The following is a 17,810-nucleotide window of genomic DNA, read 5'->3' as shown; positions in this document are numbered from 1 at the left end:
GTCCCACCAGACCCATCACCCCATTCCTTCCTCCAGTTCCCTTGCTCACATCCTTCTACCAATCACCTCCCAGCTTCTTACATCATCCCTATTCGAGCCCTCCCTTACCTGCCTATCATCCCCCTCGCACCTGGATCCACCTATCATCAGCCAGCTTGAGCTCATTCTATCAAGCTACCTTTTTCTGCCAGGTACAGTATCTCCCCTGTCTCCTTCTAGTCTTCATGAGGGTCTCAATCCAAAACGTCGACAGTCCATTTTGCTACCTGAACTGCTACGTTCCCCCAGATTTCCAGCATTTGCACTCTCTCCTGTATCAGCAATGGATGAATACAGACCATGTGAAGGCAGACAGACATCATGGGCATAGGAGCCTGTTTCTGTATTGCGGTGTTCTATGTAAAAGCCTAGGATTGGTTGCAAGATTCTGCATTGCAGCAGGAACAAGCTCTTCTTTCCACAGATTTTTCCATTAAGCCAAACAAAACATATCTCTCTCCCTACCCCCACCCCTCTTCCTCTCACCTCTCCACTCCTTCCCCTTCTCCTACCCTCCCCTTCTCCCTCTACCTCTCTTCTCTCTCTCCCTCTTTCCCTCTCTCTCCCCTCCCTCTCTCTCCTTCTCATTCCCTTCTTCTTCCTTTCTCTCTCTCTCCCTCACTCCCTCTCCCTCTGCATTTGCTCCATCTGGAATGCCCAGAAGGGAAGGTGTAGCAGTGACTGGAGGGTTGACCTACGGGGTGGTACTGGAGCCAGTGATGTTGATGGGAATAATAAATTGACTGGTTCACAATGTGTGCCTGTTTACCAGGAAGGCTCCCTTTCCGATATTGTGGGTAATTTTCAGAATGTAACCTAATTACGAATAACTTCACTGATCACCAGCACAAAAGAATCGCAAGCCATTCAGATGAATGTAGGGAAAAGCAAGGTCCCTTACTTTATCCAATCAATCTTACCTTGAGGAAGACTAATCAATAAATGTACCCTCAAATTGGGATCAGAGATGGAACCTTTGCCTTTCGAATCCTGCTCCAGCATTCAACAATATTGTGGCCTACTTAACTGCAACTTTAATTCCACATTCCCAGCTACCCCAGTAGCTATTTATCATTATGTTAATTAAAAATTTAACTATCTTTAAAAAATGCATGCTTCTACTCCCCTTTTAGGAAAGAAATTTGAGGTTTTAAAAAGTTTTAGGTGGGTTAATCCTTTTTAAAGAGTGACTCCGAGTTCTAGACTCTCCATATCCACCCTGTTAACACCACTGAGAATCTTACATGTTTTAATTAATTCCCTGCTCTTGAGTCATCTGTATCAGAATTCAGCAAACCTTCAAGCTTGAGTTACTTTTTTGGCATCTTATGTTTTCAACAAGCAATAATCGCACCTCTCGGCTATGGTATGACTCTTGTGACTGTACTGGAACTATAGGTATATTGAGATGTGTCAGGCCAGGAGAGAGGGAGGGCCAGAAAGTGGGAGATACATTTCCATTATTTCCTCCTTACACTGAGTCCATACCAATGTGCTAGAAGTAAACATTGGCACCTTATTCATCTGAGTTTACAAGTCCCACTATACAGTAGAGAGACTTCAAGTGGAGCTCCATTTGAAAGAAAGCTATTGTTCTAGGTCAGAATTAATCTGAATGCAGGTCTTTTAGTTAGGACTGAGTCGTGTGACTTTCTGTCAATGGCTGAGTTTATGCTAAACGTGTGAGAGGCGCCTCCTGTACTCACTCTGTTGAATATGGACGTGTCGATGAATGCGCAGCGAGGATGGAAAGCTCCAGTCCCACACACATAGAGATGAGTTTGGTTGTAGAAGTGGAGAATCCTCAAGAAGTTAGCACAGTCCAGCTGCAAAGAAATCAACATCTCTTCAATCTTATATCACTGTGACACTAAAGTATTGTACAAATCTAATTCCTTTCCCTTACCGTAACAAAGAAGCTTTTGTTTAATTTTACTGTAACCACAGTAGACTAATATTACAGCCACATGACCTCCTGGCTCTTCACATCAGCCTTCATTAAAACATCTCAGAGTGACAGAGCAGCGCTGAATTTCCTTTGCAAAACTTCTGTCAACAAGACAACTTCTATCTCGTATTCAGAGATTGTTAGGTTACCTCTGCCAGGTACTTGCAACCCAATATTGTCAGCAAAGAAAATTAGTGAGAGGTAAAGCTTGTATCTGCCGTGCCACATAGTTTACCTTCCTTGATATAAGTATTCGACCATTACGTTTTTTCTTTGGATTTTCTAGGTTCAAAGGGTCTAGTTCCATAGCATACTGCAGATCTAAAAAAAACTACTTGGTTTGAGTTCCGTTATGATATTACAGTTATTAAGCAACAACCAGCAGTGTCCTGAACCAGCGTGGATAACTTCCCTCACCTCAACTCTGAACTGATTCCTCAACCTACAGATTCACTCTTTACAACTTATGTTCACCGTAATATTAATTAATTAATTAATTAATTTATCTATCCCTTTCTTTAGAGATACAGATTGAAGCTGGGACAATTGTAACTAAATCCAAAGTGCAAAAGTGCTACACTTCAGTAATTCCAAAGGCCACAGCAGGGTAGTTGTCAGGGAACTGGGCTCAGGGATGGAGTTATGAGCCACTCTGCAGAGAAGAAGGAATCTCATCTACAGTGAATGTTGTCTCCCACACAAAACAACATTCAGGTCTATCTTTCTGCTGTCATTCTGAACGTGAAAACAGCTGATGTTCCATTCCTCAGCACTGGTGCCTCCCAGCCACGTTAAACAGAGAAATTCCCCTTCAAGAGTTAACCAGAGGACTGATGACTTCTGTTCCCAATAAATATTTAATATAGGCATTTTTACTGTATATTTACTGTGGTCAGTTTTCAAAGTTCAAGGTTACTGAGTTTTTATGAGTGTAGCACTAGCAATTGTAAATACTTACATTAGGGTCCTTGCCAGCCATTTTGCATTCGTCTATCCGCTCAGGCGTAGCTGGCCAGTGTAACTTGGGAAAGAAATACAAGGTATTTATTAATAGATTGAAAATCCGGTTTGGTATTGCATTAGTTATGTCAGAGTCATAAAGCACAGAAACAGGCCATATGGCCCATTATGTCCAAGTTAACTATAAAGCACTCATCTATATGAAGTCTATTTACCAGCATTTGTTACACAGCATTCTAAACCTTGAATATTTGACCATTCATCTAGAAACTTGTTAAGTGCTGTGAGAGTACCTATGGCAATGAATTCCACAGATTCACTGTCCTCTGGGTACAGAAATTCCTTCTCATCCCTACTCTAAAGTTATACTCTTCTATTCAGAGGTTGTACCATCTGGTCGTAGACTCTCTCCACATCTACTCTATCTAGGCCATTCAATATTCAGCAGGTTTCAATGAGAACCACCTCATTTTTCTAAACTTCAGTGAGTACAGGCCCAGAGCCATCAAAAGCTCCTCACATGTTAACTCCATAATTACCAGAATCATTCTTGTGAACCTCCTCTGGACCCTCTCCAATGCCAGCACATCTTTTCATAGCTGTAGGTCCAAAACTGCTCACAATACTCCACGTGCAGTCTGACCAATGCCTTATTAAGCCTCAGCATTACATTCTTCCATAGTCTAGTCTTCTCAAAATGAAGGCTAAAATTGCATTTGCCTTCCTTACTACAAACTCAACCTGCAAATTAATCTTTAGGGAATACTGCACTAGGACCCCCAAATCCCTTTGCACCTCTGATTTCTGAATTCACTCCCTGTTTAGAAAATAGTCTTTACCTTTATTCAAAGTGGATCACCTTAGATTTCCTTACACTATATTCCATCTGCCACTTCTTAGTCATTATCCTCATCTGTTCAAGTCCCTTTGAAGACTCCCTGCTTCAACACTCACCAGCTCTCTACCTACCTTTGTATCGTCCACAAACTTGGCCACAAAGCCACATCAATTCTGTCATATAATGTGAAAATTAGCAGACCCGTCACTGACCCCTTTGGAACACCACTAGTCACCAGCAGTCAACCAGAAATGGACCCTTTATTACCATTCTTTGCCTTCTGCCAGTCAGCTAGTATCTTTGTCCATGCTAGTATCTTTTACGATAATACCATGGCTCTTATCTTGCTCAGCAGCCTCATGTGCAGCACCTTGCCAGGCCTTCTGAACATCCAAATAAACAACATCCATTGACTCTCCTCTGTGCATCCTGCATGTTATTTCTCAAATAATTCCAACATTTTTGTCATGCAAGATTAAAGAAACTATGCTGACTTCAGCCTAGTTTATCAATTCCTTTCAAGTACCCCAAAACCACATCCTTAATATTGGACATCTTACCAACCACTTAAGTCAGGCTAACTGGCCTATAATTTTGTGTCATTTGCCTCCCTCTCTTTCTAAGGAGTTTATAATTTTCCAGTCCTCTGAAACCATTCCAGATTCTAGTGATTCTTGAAAGATCACCACTGTTGCTTCAACAATGTCTTCAGCTGCCTCTTTCAGAACCCAGGTGACTTATCTACCTTCAGACCTTTCAGTTTCCCAAGCACCTTCTCCTTAGTGATGGTGACTACACTCACTTCTGCGACTTTACTCTTAAATTTTTGGCATGCTGCTAGCGTCCTCCATGGTGAAAACTGATGAAAAATACTTATTCAGTTTCAAAACACTGACATTATGTAGCCTTTGATTAGTGTCCTTCCTAGAAGAAAATGGTCCAGTGAAACTATTACACCAATGTGCGTGGCTCTCAGCTATGCTCTGAAATCTCCGAACAGACCTCACAGAATCAAAGCACTATAATCAAAGAATCAAAAAATAAAAGAATATAATTATTGGATGAGCATTCAGTCCATGAAAACAAATCAGAGAGGTAAACACAGGCAGCTAAACCTACTTTGCCCATCTTACACCACCTCTCAAAGTTCCTGTTTCACATTCCCCACACTCCTATGCCCTCCCTCTCTGATTTTCCTGCTTTTTTTACTTCATTCCTTCTGGACACTGCCTCCTTCAGCACTTGATCCTGGGCAACGCAAGTGACATTTTACTGGCAAACACTCACATGGACTGTTGCCCTAAACCCCAAGAAGAAGCACAAATTCTGTCTACCACCTATCTGCCTTATGGCATCAACCAAAATATCAGCAACACATTGAGTCTACCTACAGGTGTTGATTTTCTCTGAATTTATTTTATTGTCTTGCACTAACTGGAACCAAAAGATCCTCAGACATTTAATCAGATCAAATCAATGGAGATAGTTACGGTGCTGGAACATGGAATGTCTGGAACGACTGGGTAGGAAATATTTGTTATTCAAATTTTACTCTATGTGCATATTCTAGCAGTGTACTGATAATGTCAACAGCCACAATCCAACATTGCTATCTCATTCTCCACATCACTACCTTCTCATGTCAGACAACCCTGTTTACACTATACGTCAGATGTTCCACTTCAACCATTCAGGGAAATGGACTATGAATCAACTAAGTGGATTTTAATTGCAAATCAAAACTGAAAACCTGAAAAGAGAGGAAGGGCAACTCGGGCATCCACGGAGAAACAAACAGAATTATTAATTCCGTTCAAAGACCCATCACCAGGAAGACAAAGATGAAGAAACAAATTGTCTTTATGCTGCAGAGAAGTAGAAAGAGGAAAGAGAATGTCTATGTGAAGGGGTTAACCAAGGTTGCCCAGGTGATACAATGCTCTTCACATCTATATAGTTGATATATGAATGGGGTATTGGTGTGGAGCAGGGAAAGAGAAGAGGGTGATGGAACCGTGAGATGCAGGAGAGAACAAATACTTGAAATCTGAAAAAAAGATGCTGGGAACGACAGGCAGTCAGTCCACATCAGTGGAGACATGTTACAGAGGATGGCCTTACAGAAGAACTGGTCAGCTTTCACTCAAACATGAAAAGCTGGGTATTGAAATCATGGAATTCAGTATTGAACACTGTAGGTTGCAGTGTTTCTCTGTTAAGGATGCAGACAGTTACTTGAACATATCCTGGGCTTCTCTACAATGGTGTTGGAAGCCACTGACACAGAGATTGGAGCAGAACTGGGTTAGAAATTAAAGTGGCAGGTGTCCAAAGTTCAGGGCACTCTGGTGAAATAAATGGAGGTCCTTTGTAAATCTGCAACCAATGTTCATTTGGTTTCTCTGTTGTAGAGGAGACAGCATTTGTTTCAGAAACATGCACAAAATAGTGGAGGCACTCAACAAATCAAACAACATACGGTTAGGCCACTTGGCTCATCGAGTCTGCTCCACCATTCAACCATGGCTGATATATTATCCCCCTCAACCTCATTCTCCTGCTTCTCCCTGTAATTTTTGACACTCTTATTAATCAAAAACCCACCAACCCCCGCTTTAAACCTCCACATCAATCTGTGGCAATAAATTCCACAGATTTACCACCTTCTGGCTAAAGAAATTCCTCCTCATCTCTGTTCCAGATAGACATTCTTGTATTCTGAGATGGTTTCCTGTAGGAAAGATCCTCTGCATGTCCATTCTATCTTGATCTTTCAATATTTGATAGGTTTGAATGAGATCCCCCTTATTCTTCTAAATTCCAGTGGGTAGAGGCCTAGAGACATCAAATACTCTTCATACATTAACCTTGAGTTTCAAGGTTCATTCTTGTGAACCTTCGCTGGACCATCTCCAATGCCAACACATCCTTTCCCTGATAGGGGCCCAAAACTTCTCACAATACTCTAAATGCTAATTAAATACTCCAATCCGCTGATCAAATTTGTAGATGACACTACACTGATTGGCCTAATCTCAAATAGTAATGAGGCAGCCTACAGAGAAGAAGTCATCACCCAGACACAGTGGTGTCAAGAAAACAACCTTTCCCTCAATGTCGCAAAAACAAAGGAGCTGGTTGTGGACTACAGGAGGAATGGAGATAGGTTAACCCCTATAGACATCAATGGATCTGGGGTGGAGAAGGTGAACAGCTTTAAGTTCCTCAGCATACACATCACCAAGGAACTCTCATGGTCTGTACATACCGGCTGTGTGGTGAAAAAGGCACAACAGTGCCTCTTTCACCTCAGATGGCTGAAGAAATTTGGTGTGGGGCCCCAAATCCTAAGGACTTTCTGCTGAAGGCTAGATCAATGGCATTCAAATCTGGCGACCCAGGCCTATACCAGAAAACCAGGTATGATTTGTGGAGGGCTATTTCAAGGGTGAAGAGACAATTTCAAACGAGGTTGGAGGTGACATCAGATCCAAGGCAACTCTGGCAGGGTCTGCAAGACATTACTTCCTACAAAGCAAAACCCAATAGCATGAATGGCAGCAATGCTTCACTACCAGATGAACTCAACACCTTCTGTGCACATTTTGAAAGGGAGAACACAACTACAGCTGTGAAGATCCCTGCTGCACCTGATGACCCTGTGAACTCCGTCTCAGAGGCCGATGTTAGACTGTTTTCAAAGAGAGTGAACCCTCGCAAGGCAGAGGGTCCCAATGGAGTACCTGGTCAGGCTCTGAAAACCTGTGCCAACCAACCAGTGGGAGTATTAAAGGACATTTTCAAACTCTCACTGCTACGGGTGGAAGTTCCCACTTGCTTCAAAAAGACAACAATTATACCAGTGCCTAAGAAGAATAATGTGGGCTGCCTTAATGACTATCGCCTGGTAGCACTCACATCTACAGTGATGAAATGCTTTGAGAGCTTGGTCATGACTAGAATGAACTCCTGCCTCAGCAAGGACCTGGACCCATTGCAATTTGCCTATCACCGCAATAGGTCAATGGCAGACGCAATCGCAATGGCTCTCCACATGGCTTTAGACCACCTGGACAACACAAATACCTACATCAGGATGCTGTTCATCGACTATAGCTCAGCATTTAATACCACCATTCCCACAATCCTGATTGAGAAGTTGCAGAACCTCAGCCTCTGTACCTCCCTCTGCAATTGGATCCTCGACTTCTTAACTGGAGGACCACAATCTGTGCGGATTGGTGATAACATACCATCCTCACTGACGATCAACACTGGTGCACCTCAGAGGTGTGTGCTTAGCCCACTGCTCTACTCTCTGTATACACGTCTGTGTGGCTAGGCATAGCTCGAATACCATCTATAAATTTGTTGACGATACAACCATTGTTGGTAGAATCTCAGGTGGTGACGAGAGGGCGTACAGGAGTGAGATATGCCAACTAGTGGAATGGTGCCACAGCAACAACCTGGTACTCAATGTCAGTAAGACAAAAGAGCTGATTGTGGACTTCAGGAAGGGTAAGATGAAGGAGCACATACCAATCCTCACAGAGGGATCAGAAGTGGAGGGAGTGAGCAGCTTCAAGTTCCTGGGTGTCAAGATCTCTGAGGATCTAACCTCGTCCCAACATATCGAAGTAGTTATAAAGAAGGCAAGGCAGCGGCTGTACTTTATTAGGAGTTTGAAGAGATTTGGCATGTCAACAAATACATTCAAAAACTTCTATATTTGCACCATGGAGAGCATTCTGACAGGCTGCATCACTGTCTGGTATGGAGGGGCTACTGCACAGGACCGAAAGAAGCTGCAAAAGGTTGTAAATCTGGTCAGCTCCATCTTTGGTACTAGCCTACAAAGTACCCAGGACATCTTCAGGGAGCGGAGTCTCAGAAAGACAGCTTCCATTATTAAAGACCTCCAGCACCCAGGGCATGCCCTTTCCTCACTGTTACCGTCAGGAAGGAGGTACAGAAGCCTGAAGGCACACACTCAGCGATTCAGGAACAGCTTCTTCCCCTCTGCCATCCGATTCCTAAATGGACATTGAATCTTTGGACACTACCTCATTTTTTTTTGATATATAGTATTTTTGTTTTTGCACGTTTTTAATCTATTCAATATATGTACGTTGTAATTGATTTACTTATTTATTATTATTTTTTTTTCTCTCTGCTACATTATGTATTGCATTGAACTGCTGCTGCTAAGTTAACAAATTTAATGTCACATGCCGGTGATAATAAACCTGATTCTGATTCGGAAGATCATTGGGGACTGGAGTCACCCCAACCACAAACTGTTCCAGCTGCTACCATCCGGGAAACGGTACCGCAGCATTAAAGCCAGGACCAACAGTCTCTGGGACAACTTCTTCCACCAGGTCATCAGCCTGATTAATTCATGCTGATACAATTGTATCTCTATGTTATATTGACTGTCCTGTTGTACATACTATGTATTATAAATTGCACATTGCACATTTAGATAGAGATGTAACGTAAAGATTTTTACTCCTCATGTATATGAAGGATGTAAGAAATAAAGTCAGATCAATTCAATTCAATTCAATTCATGTGGTCTGACCAATGCCTTATAAAGCCTCAGCATTACATCCCCGTTTTTATATTCTAGTCCTGTTGTGTACGTGTCCATTTACACAACAATATCATTAATAAAAACGCTAGAGACTGGAGCTAAGTTAACAGGAGCTTTTACTTACGAAACACGAACTGAACACATATATACAGATCAATATGCGCCTAATAGCGCATGCTCAATAACGTGTTACTACGACATAAAATAGTCCCATATTATACAGTAGGCTATATGGTACACTCCTCCTCTTTTATTTTAAAAGTGAAACAACTGTTTTTTTTAGGGGCACTACGCTAAACAAACACTGTATGTTTCCCCTTAGTATACAAACGCCCACCAACTGTTTAATTAGTAACTTAATAATATGAAATTATAACAAAGTAACGTAATAATAATAATTATTATTATTATTATAACTGAAGCCTCTGGGGGGCCTTCTCTGCCTCTCTGGGTTACATCTGTCCTGAAACGTTTGATTTGGGAAATTAGTCTCCACAGGTACATCAAGTGGGTCCTCAGCACTGATGACAGGCTTATCTGTGGGCGAGGCTGACGTGGTCACATCAGGAGTGTTTGCTTCTGTGTCTGGGGAGTCAGGGCAAGGTGTTGCTGTGTTTTCCACCTGAGCATTCAGGATTTGATCCACATGACGTGCTTCTATGTAATGGGAGTCCAGGCAAGGTGTTGCTGACTTTTTCACCTGAGCATCCAGGATTTGATTGACATGACGTCTCAATACATTCTCTTCCATCTGTACTCTACACATCAGTGGCCCGTCTATGGCAGAAATTACACCCGCTGCCACTTTTCAGTCCTGTAATCCCATGCAAGAACTGACTATCCCACACTGAAGCTCCGTGTTGACTTAGCATTCAAGTGTTTGAACTGTCTGTTCTCTACATCACACTGTACATTTGATTTGAGAAGATCCATGCGGGACCTCAGGTTTCTGTTCAGAAACATCATCGTTGGACTCTGGTTAGTGGTTGCATGCACTGCATTACGGTAGGCAAGGAGGAAGCTGTCTGTCTTGTGTTGTAGTAGTCGATTTTCGCTGTCCCTTGCCTTGAGGGCTTTCTTGAATGTCTGTACAAATCTTTCTGCCAAGCCATTTATGGATAGATGGTAAGGAGCCAATGTAAAGTGCTTGATTCCATTGTTCTTTACAAAACTTTGGAATTCTTCAGAGACAAATTGTCGTCCATTGTCTGTGCAGATTTGCTCTGGTATGCCATTCCTGATGAACATGGTCCTCAGCACTGTAATGGTCTTTTCTGATGTGGTTGACTTCATTTTGATGACCGCTGGCCATTTGGAATGTGCATCGACAGTGATTAAAAAGATAGAGTCCATGAATGGTCCAGCAAAGTCAATGTGAACTCGTTGCCATGGTGATGAGGGCCACCCCCACAGATGGAGAGGGGCTTGTGGTGATGTGTTCTGGATCTTTTGACATCCAGAGCTGTTCTTGGTCACGTCCTCAATCTGTTTATCGATTCCTGGCCACCACACATAGGCACGGGCAAGACCTTTCATCTTCACGGTACCCAGGTGTCCCTCGTGCAGTTCCTCCAGCACTCTGGTGTGTAGCTTGGGAGGAATCACAACTCATGAACCACACATCAGTGTTCCCTAACACACTGACAACTGCTCCTTCCTCGCTGAGAAGGCTGGAAACAGTGTGTTACCCTGCGCTGGCCGTCCCTTTACCGTGATGTCATACACTTTTGACAATGTAGGGTCATTGCGTGTTTCCCTTTCAATGAGGCTGTTTGTCACTGGTAATTGTTCAACTATTGTTGTGTGAAAGATCTCTGCTGAATCCATTTGCGTAGTTACCTTGGAAGTGGGCAGTGGTAAATGTGACAAACCATCTGCGTTGCCGTGTTCCTTTGTCCCCTTGTGTTCACTGTCGTCCCTGTGACCTCCTAAGAAAAGGGACCATCGCTGTAGCCTTTGTGCTGTCATCACTGAAACGCCTTTCCTTGGGTTGAAGATTGACATGAGCGGCTGATGGTCCGTCGACAGAGTAAACTTTTGGCCATACAGGTAGTGACTGAATTTCTTGACTCCCCACACGAGGCTTAGGGCCTCTCTGTCAATCTGTGCGTAGTTGTGTTCAGCTGAAGTTAGCGTTCTTGAGGCAAAGGCTATTGGTCTTTCGGAGCCATCTGGAAACTTGTGCGATAACACAGCTCCTATCCTATGGGGCGAGGCATTTTATGTCGTAGTAACACGTTACTGAGCATGCGCATGCACTACAATCTAAAGTGAACCACGGTTAACAACTAGTGGATGAGCAAAAATAAGATACTGTCCAAAGGATGAACACAAGAGATTCCACAGATGTTGCAAATCCAGAGTAACACACAGAAAATTCTGGAGGAACTCAACAAGTCAGGCAGTATCTATGGACAGGAATAAACATACAATGTTTTGGGCTGAAACACCTTCATCAGGATCCTGGTGAAAATTCTCAGCCCAAAGCATCGACTGTTTATTCCTCTCCGTAATGCCACCTGACCAGCTGAGTTCCTCCAGCATTTTATATGTGTTATGTCAGAGTAGGTTCACCATCCAGTAACATTCAAAGTATCTCTCCAAGGTCAGATTGGGAAATTAAATGCAAGTAATGAATTTCCTTGAAAAATGAAAACAGTTGTGTTGTTTCTTAAGGCGCATTTTCCAACAACTTACTAATAGAAATCATAAACCTGATACAGAGCTGTACTATTGGAATCAACTGAATGTCAATGACCTTTCCCAGTGGAAGTTAATAGGTCTATAATTGACTGAAATTACATATAATGGGCTCCAGAATCCAAGTACTGCTAGCCTAGGATGTACCTTCAGTTGCAATCCCTGAAGCTGCACTTCAAACTAAACTATCTGCATGTGGTTACAAGGCCCGTGTATACGTGCTGGACCAACCGTTTGCCTGTTATCTGTACCCTGTACCAAATCACTGTCTCCTTTGGTTATGCGATGAGTCAGGAAGACAAAAGTGTCTCAGCGGAACTGCTTGCTAATTTCACTCATTTTCATCTTGGAAGCTGAACTCTGTTTGACCTAATAGTGTTTGTTCCCTCCAGTTTAATGTTCATCCGAACACTTCTGTGCCTTACTTAAAAGCTTCAAAACAGTAGAATAGAGAGCTGAGCAACACACGAAAATGCCGGAGGAACACAGCAGGTCAGTAGGCATCCTTGGAGAGGAATATGTAGTTGGACCAAAACCTTTCACCAGGACCCTTCTTCAATTGAGAGCTGAGTTGGTCAGGTGAATTTCTTCTACTACAAAGAGTTGAAGGGTTAACTGAATGCAAGATTAAAAACATTGTCGTCAACATGGGCTGATAATTTTTGCTGCAGTGGGGTAACAAATAAAAGATCAGTAGTGGAATGGGAGAGAAATAAACTGGTTTTATATCCCCACCCAAGCACTGAAAAAGCAGCTGTAGAATGAGAGTAGAGACACAAAAGACTGGAATGTAGATTGGATGCTACAATCTGAAGCAGGCCAAACTGCTGGAGGATCTTAGCAGGTCAAGCAGCACCTGTTTGTATGACTCTCCTCTACAATCTCAGTCCTGATGCAGAACTTTGACCCAAAATGTTGACTATCCCTTTGCTTCCACTGATGCTTCCCAATTCACTGAGTTCCTTAAGTTTTGTTTTGTTAAATAATGGAAGTATATAAGCATACAACATAAATTGCCAGTGAAGCCACTATATTGGGCTGGTCAGGTGGCTGGCAAAATATTGTCATGTCAACCAAGTGATCGGGTATAAATGATCAGCTGACAAAACAACTATCCACTTTTCTTGTCAAAGTGACATTCATAAAACAATGTTAATACAATTAGGTTCTGGAGGTTCAATGGGAATAAACTGCTTGACAGTAGTTCTCCTTCCACTAACAGTGCAGAAACATGAACTGAGATCCATTTTGGGCATGCTATTCTAAATCTCCACTTCACCCATCCCTGTGTACTGCTATCTTTTCCAAAAATTCACGCCCAGATTGTACAAACATAATCCGTGCCAAGACATTTATAAGCATACATTGTTCCATGTGGCAAACATTACATTTGTCCCATAAAACCTACAACATTTTAGTAGAAATCTATTTCAATAGGCTCTTGAAATCAGTGTCATAATAGTAATGCACCTTCTGACCACAGGGTGTAAGATAAAAAGTTTAACTTGTCCAAACAATTATAATATTCTATGGTTGGCAATGTGTAAAGATGTACAGTATTCCCATTCAACATACCCACTTTTACCCCATCCCCTGCCATTCAACTTTCCCACTTGCCTGTGGGGAAAGTTGATTTTTTAAATTCCTTGGTCTCTTTTCCTGATCGTTCTGCTGATTATAATCCCTCATCCAAAAACAAAAGGCATCTGACCCATTCCTTGGCCGACGAGTTGTTTTTTAAAGCCTGTGTGTTATGAGCCTTATGCTGTGATAAGTGACTGCTGACTGCTCATTTGCTACTGTACATAGAACACGTTATTCAGTAAGTAAACTCAATTATGAGCACTTAGCACATATGACAGTCCTCTATGGCCCTTTTTTCTGGTTAGACATTAAACTGATTGAAATAAACAGATTAATAGCATTTGGAGCTGTAAATAGCACACAACGAATGCAATGTTTGTCACTGAAATTGCCCAACCCCACGCTTCAGAAATTCACTGAGACTCCTATTCCACATGTCTTAATGAATCATTCGTCCAATCTTGCAAATTGACTTTCTTTAAAAGGAATCTAAAGAACACAGTAGTATTTTCTGCAGTGCTCATGGATCCCATGGTCTCCAAAAACAAACACATCACTGACATGCAATAACTATCTTCAAAATATGTGTCCTTAACCCCAAGTGTCAAAGGCTGATTTGATTGGCTCTATTTCCTGTTCAGTGATTAACCGGTTCTGCCTATATACAGATTGGACAAACACATACTCTTGTTAGTTCACCAGCTGCATCATGCAAGGTGATAATTTTCATTAATCATCTTACTTGTAGATGAAATCAGATTTCCATTGCAAGACAATTCTGGAAAAGGCCTGTCATCTGCGTGCATTTTGTTAGTCATGTTAATTGTCTCTCCAAAGCAATTCTCCCTCCCTTTCCGAAAAACATGACAGACTGTGAAACACATGACATAGCACAGTGCAGACCCTTCAGCCAAAATGTTGTGCTGACCCTTTAACCTAATCTACGATCAATTTAACCCATCCCTTCACCATAACCACCCATTTTTCAATTATCCATGTGCCTACCTAAAAGTCTCTTAAATTCTCCTGATGTATCTGCCTTGATCACCACCTCCAGCGGCATATTCCATGCACCTATCACTCTGTGTGTTGAAAAAAAATACCTCTGACATTCCCCTTATACTTTCCTTCACAACACCTTAAAGTTATGCCCCCACATATTTGCCAAAAGGAAAAAAACTCTGGCTATCCACTCTATCTATGCCTCTTATCATCTTATACACTTCTATCAAGTCACTTCTCACCCTCCTTCGCTCCTAAGAGAAAGGTGCTAGCTCACTCAACCTTTCCTTATAAGACATGCTCTCTAATCCAGGCATCATCCTGAAAATCTCCTCTGCACCCTCTACAAAGCTTCCACATAGAAACATAGAAAATAGGTGCAGGAGTAGGCCATTCAGCCCTTCGAGTCTGCACCGCCATTCAGTATGATCATGGCTGATCATCCAACTCAGAACCCTGTACCTGCCTTGCCTCCATACCCCCTGATCCCTTTAGCCACAAGGACCATATCTAACTCCCTCTTAAATATAGCCAATGAACTGGCCTCAACTGTTTCCTGTGGCAGAGAATTCCACAGATTCACCACTCTCTGTGTGAAGAAGTTTTTCCTAATCTCGGTCCTAAAAGGAGTCCCCTTTATCCTCAAACTGTGACCCCTCGTTCTGGACTTCCCCAACATCGGGAACAATCTTCATGCATCTAGCCTGTCCAATCCCTTAAGAATTGTATATGTTTCAACATCCTTCCTATAATCAGATGCCAGAACTGAAATCAATACTCCAAGTTTGGTCTAACCAGCATTTTATAGAGCTACAACATCACCTTTCAGCTCTTGAACTCAATTCCCTGACTAATGAAGATCAACACACCATATGCCTTAACCACCCTATCAACTTGCACTGCAACTTTGAGGAATCTATAAACTTGGACCCCGCAATCCTTCTGTTCCTCCCCATTACTAAGAATCCGGCCATTAACCTTGTACTTTGTCTTCAAACATCCAAAATGAATCACTTCACACTTTTCAGAGATGAACTCCATCTGCCACTTCTCAGCCAAGCTCTGCATCTTACTGATGTCCCACTGTAACCTATGGCAACCTTCAATACTATCCACAACCACACCGACCTTTGTGTCATCTGCAAACGTAGTAATGCACCCCTCCACTTTTTCATCCGAGTCATTTACAAAGAGCAGGGTTCCCAGAACAGATACCTGTGCAACACCACTGCTCACCAATCTCCAGGCAGAATACTCTCCACCGACTATCACAGCAAATGGTACATTCAGTGCCAATCCCAAAGCAACCCTGAAAGGAAGTCCTGATTCTTCAGTAGCATTCCATGGCAACATTTCAGCAATGAACTTATTCTTGAACCATGGGATGTTGGGATCCTCCATATTTTGCCCATTTGATTTGTTTTAATAATCTTTGTGTCACTTTATTCCTCTACCCCATTAGTTTCTTTCTGCTAGAATGAATTGTGGTTGTTGTTTATCTACTAATTCTTCAAATCTGCTTAGTTACTCCTGTCTTTTGAAGCAACCCACAAAATTATTCAGATTTATTTATTTACGGTGAAAAGCATAATTTGTTATAACAACCAACACACCCAAGAGTGTTCTGGGGGCAGGCCACAATGCTCAGTAGTGCAACATAGAATGCATTAAGCAACAAAACAATAGAGAACAAGCCCTGTCCTTTTTCTAACTCTCCTTCCCACCCACCCACACACATGGACTGACCTCAGTTATCTATCTTTCCTGAGCCTGTCTTCTCAAGACCATGCTAAGCCTCATGATAGTGGGACCAACTTTTTACCTTCTTCACTCTCTCTGAGATGTTGTCCAGGTTACAGGTCAGGAGATAGTCCTTTGCAGCTGCATAAAGTCTTCGGTTGTCCTCGTCCAGGATAATGGAATGCAAGTTTGAGGCACTGAAGCTCAGGGGGATGATCCTTTTATTTAACATCAGCTCTGAGAAACAAGGTGAGAGATAGGAAATATTATATATCATGCACCTGGACTAGGCATTCCCAAAAGTATTAGCCAATCACATCCCAGCCTTCTCACAAGTTGGTAGTGAGCATCATATATATTGAAGCCCTAGATAAAATTGGTCTGTTACATTGGGAGACAATTTTGTTCACATGCCAAACATCCGATTACCACAACCAACTTTCTGTTCCAAGGAAGAGATTGCCAGGTGAACGGAGATTCAAAGAGATTAATGAATGTGAAGGTTCACAGTTAATAGCAGCACCTTTAACAATTTTAATGCATAAAGGAATCTTGGAGCCCAAGTCCACTGCACCCTGAAAATGGCTGCATGGGTTGCTAAGGTGGTAAAGAAACCCTTTTTAGTCTAGGCATTGAATTTAGATGTCTTGTTGCAGCTTTATGAAACTCTAGTTAGGCCACATCCAGAGTATTGCATTTAGTTCTGATCACCCCTTTATTAGAAGGATGTGGTGATTTTGGAGAGGATGTAGAAGAGGCTTACCAGGATGTTGCCTGGATTGAGGCCATGAGCCAAAACAAAAGGTTGGACAAAGTTGGGTTGAGGAGGAGACGTAATAGAAGCTTAGAGATTATCAGTGGCATAGAAAGAGCAGACAGCTGGTATCTTTTTCCCAGGATAAAAATGTCCACGACTAGAGGGCACACATTTAAGGTGGGAAAGGGGAAAGGACATACGCAGGGTTCCACACAGTGGCGGGAGCCTGGAATGTGCTGCCAAGGGTGGTAGTGAAGGCAGGTACAATTGAGGTGTTTGAGAGGCTCTCCGATAGGAAGTGGAGAGAATGGAGGAATAGGGAGATGGTATAGGCAAAATGGATTAGTTTTGTTGGGCATCTAATTATTTCACCACAACATTGTGGGCCGCAGGTCTAGTTCCTTTGTTGTACTGTTTTATGTCCTATGTAGATCCTTGAAGAATTGCAATATCTCCACCAGCTTCTTGGAATCCCTGGCCCAGATTTAGGATTGCATGTTTTTACCAAGGATCAAGGGTCAATTTTATTCGCCACATACTTTTACATGTATTGGGAATGTGTTGGTCAGGGTATGACATGCAGCACAAAAACATCAACGTTCAACAATTATAAGGAATAAAGAATTATATAAAAGGTAAAGTT

At 42.2% G+C, this 17,810-nt stretch overlaps 1 protein-coding gene across 2 annotated transcripts in view; it reads right to left on the bottom strand.

The window, feature by feature from the left end:
• sema3h (sema domain, immunoglobulin domain (Ig), short basic domain, secreted, (semaphorin) 3H) overlaps positions 1–17,810 on the bottom strand; it is a 234,663-nt gene that overhangs the window by 116,126 nt on the left and 100,727 nt on the right. For both annotated transcript variants that reach the window (XM_063067851.1, XM_063067852.1), the window contains exons 3-5: positions 16,493–16,647; positions 2,946–3,008; positions 1,746–1,865 (exon numbers count right to left, since the gene is read on the bottom strand). In XM_063067851.1, coding sequence (XP_062923921.1) covers positions 1,746–1,865; positions 2,946–3,008; positions 16,493–16,647 — 338 coding nt within the window. The remainder of the gene's footprint in view (positions 1–1,745; positions 1,866–2,945; positions 3,009–16,492; positions 16,648–17,810) is intronic.

This window comes from Mobula hypostoma, chromosome 15 (assembly GCF_963921235.1).
Source record: "Mobula hypostoma chromosome 15, sMobHyp1.1, whole genome shotgun sequence".
NCBI classification, from domain to species: Eukaryota; Metazoa; Chordata; class Chondrichthyes; order Myliobatiformes; family Myliobatidae; genus Mobula; species Mobula hypostoma.
This window is presented reverse-complemented; position numbering and strand designations above follow the sequence as displayed.